Source organism: Terrapene carolina, unplaced genomic scaffold (genome assembly GCF_002925995.2).
Source record: "Terrapene carolina triunguis isolate 2854851 unplaced genomic scaffold, T_m_triunguis-2.0 Scaffold907, whole genome shotgun sequence".
Lineage (NCBI taxonomy): Eukaryota > Metazoa > Chordata > Testudines > Emydidae > Terrapene > Terrapene triunguis.
The window spans coordinates 244,847-249,651 of NW_020665258.1; the positions used below are offsets into that span (position 1 = coordinate 244,847).

General features: G+C 54.8%; 1 protein-coding gene across 1 annotated transcript; it reads left to right on the plus strand.

Annotated features, from left to right (window-relative positions):
- Positions 1-275: 275 nt before the first annotated feature.
- On the plus strand, positions 276-2,797 carry IER3 (immediate early response 3). Its single transcript, XM_024218580.3, has 2 exons — positions 276-526; positions 1,361-2,797. Exons 1-2 carry the CDS (start codon positions 323-325, stop codon positions 1,667-1,669), a joined length of 513 nt encoding a protein of 170 aa, XP_024074348.2. The 5' UTR covers positions 276-322; the 3' UTR covers positions 1,670-2,797.
- The last annotated feature ends 2,008 nt before the right edge of the window (positions 2,798-4,805 follow it).

Sequence of the window (4,805 nt, forward strand, 5' to 3'; positions counted from 1 at the left end):
TTGCACAGCTGGGGGAGGGTTGCACACTCTGTGTGTACTTGCAGATTTCCTGCATTCATTATTTTCTGCCCTGCTTCTCCCCTCCCCCCAGCCCCGCCGCTTACGTGCCATTCCCCGCCCGGGCTCGGGGCCAGCACAGCACAGCGGCCCGGGATTTCCCCTCGTGATTGCACGCTGAGCTGTCACCCCCGGGCGCAGCCAATGGGGCGCCAGGGGCGGGGCTTGCTCCATTTATAAGGCGGCGCCGGGGGGACAGGGGCAGAAGATCGCTCTGCGCCACACCCGGGAATTAGCTCTGAAAATCGCGCTGCGCCCCAGCCCCATGAACGCGCTGTACGGCGCCACCAGCATGTGCTTAGCTTGCGAGCCCCGGATGCCCACCCTGCCCAGAGCCGAGCCCCCCAGCAGGGGCACCGGCCCCCAGTACTTCACCTTCGACCCCCTGCCTGCGATGAGCGAGACCCCTTCCCGCAGGAACCCGGCCCGGGGCAGGAAACGACTGCGCAAAGTGCTCTACCCCCCCGTGGTGAGTCTGTGGGGTTGCCGTGGGAGCCGGGACGCCTGGGTTCTCTGGGGGGGAGGGGTCTATTGGGTTAAAGTGTGTGGGGGGGATTCAGGAGTGAGGGCTCACCTTCTGATCCCCCTCTCTGTGCCTCAGTTTCCCCTGCTGTAGAAGTAGGCTGCTGATGGCTCTCTGGGTTAGTCCCTGCTTCTGGAAGATGGCGAGGGTGGTGTAGCCTCTCCTGGCTGCAGGGAGCGATGCTGCCCCCTGGGCTAGTGGAGCAGGGAAGCTGAGATCTGTAGCCCAGCCCCCTTGCTGTGGGCATACAGACCAGTGCAGGATGAGTCACCCTATCGGACCTGCTTCTGCATGTCCTGGACAGGAGGCCCCATGTGCACATCTCTTTGCCCCAGAGATCCCTGTCTGATGGGGGGGGGGGGGGGGGGGGCTGTGTGTGTCCAGGCTCCCTGCTGCTCACAGCCAGGGGCGATTCTCTTGCTAATCTGCCCCCAGCTGGGAGCAGTATGGGGCATATGACACATGGGGAGGCATCTAGATGATGCTCAGTGCAATGGGGTTCAGGTTGCCTGGCTCAGCTGCTGAGTCCGCCCTGCCCCCAAATCTCCAGTTGGTTTGGTGGAAGAGGGCATTGTGGGTAGAAGCAGAGCATTCTGGGTAACCGGGCTATCCCCCTAGCCATGGTTGCTGGGTGGGGGGCATTCTGGGTAGTGGGATTGCCCTGGGGCTGAGTGCCAGGGCATTCTGGGTAATCTGTTGGGCATGGGGCACATTGTGGGTAATTCTTGGGTCCCCCTGCCAGCCAGGTCTCTAACGTCCTGTCTCCTTCCTCCCGACCAGGTGAAACGCTACTATCCAGCCAAGGAGCGCAGCCAGGCCAAGCGCCTGCTCTTCATCCTCCTCACCATCATCTTCTTCCAAGTCTATAACACCGACGAAAACCTGGCCCTGGGGCCCGAGCAGGGGGTCCCCGACTGCTCTCTAGAGAGCGGGGGCTCCGGCTGCAAGACCCCCCTCCCAGAAGTGCTCCCGACGCCCCCGGAGGTCCCAGAGGTGGCCAACACTACCAGTTTGCACGGGGGCCACGAGGCTGCCGAATCCACCATGGAAATCAGCCAGTTCCTGGAGCAGAATCCAGCCGCTTTCTGAGACCCCCACCCAGCGTTTCTCAGGCCAAGACACCTAAGGGGTCAACCCAGCCTGGAGCCTGGCTCCAGCTACTAATGGGTTAACTCCGCCTGGCCTTCGGCCAACGCTTTCTGCTGCTGCCTCTGAACTAAGCCGGTGAAGAATCCAGACGCTTGACGTCAATAGCAACGTGAAACCTCTTCGGCAGCCATGAGCAGGGAATTCCTGGCTCCAGCAGTGACTGAGACTTTGTGTGGGGGGGGAGGGGTATTACTGACATAACTTATTAATATCTAATATTTATAATATTTATACATTTTGTAATTTAAAGATAGTGTGCTATTTAATGATCAAAGTGGAAACATGCCTGCGAGGAAAATGCTGCTTTAACCCAGGGTGGAATAAAACTGTTAAACGTCCTCATCCGTTTAAACAGGGACATGTATCTTGCTCTTGTCTCTATGGGGACTTTAATTAATGTTTATTAGTGCCGTTACCCGGGGGAGAAACCCCGCTCGAATTGGTAGCAAAGCAGCCTGAGGCGAGGTGGAGCTGACAGAGGAATAGCTGGCTGCAAATCCTAGGGAGGTATAAAACTATGGAAATGCTCCTAGGAGGGGGGGGAAACTTTGTGACGGCCAAATGTACTAGTATTCAACACTACAGTTCTCCAGGGGGTGGCCAGGCTGGGTTGCTCTGTGGCAAAACAGCCTCTGATCCTCGGCTCTCTTATAAACTAGCTCCTTGTTTGGGGGACAGAACGAAGGAAGTGCTGGTGCATTGGGCGGAGGGAGAAGTTTGGAGGCCGAAAATCCAAACGGGGAATTTTCTGCCCCTGGGAGGAGGCGAGAAGTCAGGGTAAGACCAGCCTGCACTAAAGAGCTCGCTGAACCCCTGCCCTTCCTTCTCGGACATCCCCCAGCTATGCTCCGGCCCTGGGTGTCTGACCAGCAGGGTCCCTGGCTGCTGCGTACGCTTACTGTGTAAGCTGTTGTGAGAGGCTCTGGATGCTGCGGAGGCCCAGACTTGCCCCGAACTGACCAAAATTCAGGCTGATGTTTCCAAGGCGTTTTTGCCCCCAAACTCTTTCTCGGACGAGTCGTCCAACCTGTGTATGTTCTGTGAACAAAATAAACATGCTGAATCCTTTGGGTGTGTCTGATTTCTGGGGGGGACAGGGGGATCCCACATCTTTTGGGGGAGGGGGTCGGCTGAAGGCGAAGCTCAACTCACCTGGAGGAGCGCAAGGGTCTCAGGGTGCTGGAGGAGCAAGGAGATTGAGTTGGGGGAGGGGGCAAAGCTCAATTCAACTACAGGAGCATTCAAGGAGTGAGCAGGGGGTGGTCTTCACATTCCAAGCTCCACCCACTTTCTGCATTATATCAGCTGGATACATTCTCATTGGCTGATGGTGGATCATGGGGGTAGGGCCTTGGGGGAAACTCTTCAGAGAGACTAGTCCATTTAATGAGGGAGGGGTGCAGCCCTGGGCAGGGCCAACAAGAGGAGGGGAAGCCGGTACAAATTACCTGGGCCCGGTGGTCCAGAAGGGGGCCTGGCTTCTCTTCTCTTCCCCCCCCTCCCCCCCGGTCAGCCCTGTTTAGCCGGTCCGCCCTTGCTGGGGGGGGGCGAAATTTTTTTTTCACCGGGGCCCGAACCCGCTGTCAGCAGCCCTGGCCCTGGGAGGGGAGTGGGATCCAGGGGGTAAGAGCGGGGGGGTTGGGAGTCAGGACACCTGGGTTCTCATCCTCAGCTGAATGGTGGTGTTATCTATCCCCCCCCCCACCATCCACAAGGCTTGTGATCTTTGACAGTAAATAGCCTTGGGGACAGAGGGGAAGTGGTAGATGTGGTCTATCTTGACTTCAGTAAAGCTTTTGATACTGTCTCGCATGACCTTCTCATACATAAACTAGGGAAATGCAACCTGGATGGAGCTACTATAACGTGGGTGCAGAACTGGGTGGAAAACTGCTCCCAGAGAGTAGGTATCAGTGGGTCACACTCATGCTGGAAGGGCATCGTGAGTGGGGTCCCACAGGGATCAGTTCTGGGTCTGGTTCTGTTCAATATCTTCATCAATGATGTAGATAATGGCATACAGAGTACACTTATAAAGTTTGTGGACGATACCAAGCTGGGAGGGGTTGCAAGTGCTTTGGAGGACAGGATGAAAATTCAAAATGATCTGGACAAAATGGAGAATTGGTCTGAAGTAAATAGGATGAAATTCAATAAGGACAAATGCAAAGTCCTCCACTTAGGAAGGAACAATCAGTTGCACACACACAGACTGCCTAGGAAGGAGTACTGCGGAAAGGGATCTGGGGTCACAGTGGACCACAAGCTAAATATGAGTCAACAGTGTAACGCTGTTGCCAAAAAAACCAAATCTCATGCTGAGATATACTGTATTCGCAGAAGTGTTGTAACCAGGAAATTAGAAGTAATTCTTCCGCTCACTGATTAGGCCTCAACTGGAGTATTATGTCCAGTTCTGGGCGTCACATCTCAGGAAAGGTGGAAAAATTGGAGAAAGTCCAGAGAAGAGCAACAACAATGGTTAAAGGGCCAGAAAACATGACTTGTGAGGGAAGATTGAAAAAAATGGGTTTGTTTAGTCTGGAGAAGAGAAGACCGAGGGGGGACATGAGAACAGTTTTCAAGTATGTAAAAGGTTGTTGTAAAGAGGAAGGTGATAAATTGTTCTCGTTAACCTCTGAGGATAGGAGAAGCAGCAATGGGCTTAAATTGCAGCAAGGGAGGTTTAGGTTGGACATTAGGAAAAACTTCCTAACTGTCGGCGTGGTTAAACTCGGGAACAAATTGGCCAGGGAGGTTGTGGAATCTGTGCTGATGGAGATTTTTAAGAGCAGGTCAGACAAACACCTCTCAGGGATGGTCTAGATAATACTTAGTCCTGCCTTAGGGTGACCAGATGTCCCGATTTGATAGGGACAGTCCCGATATTTGGGGCTTTGTCTTATATAGGTGCCTATTACCCCCCACCCCCGTCTCGATTTTTCACACTTGCTGTCTGGTCACTCTATCCTGCCTTGAGTGCAGGGGTCTGGACTGGATGACCTCTCGAGGTCCTGGCGTGTCTCCGAAAGGGTCTGGGAGTCAGGGAATTTGTCGCACTGGACTCGACCGGGGC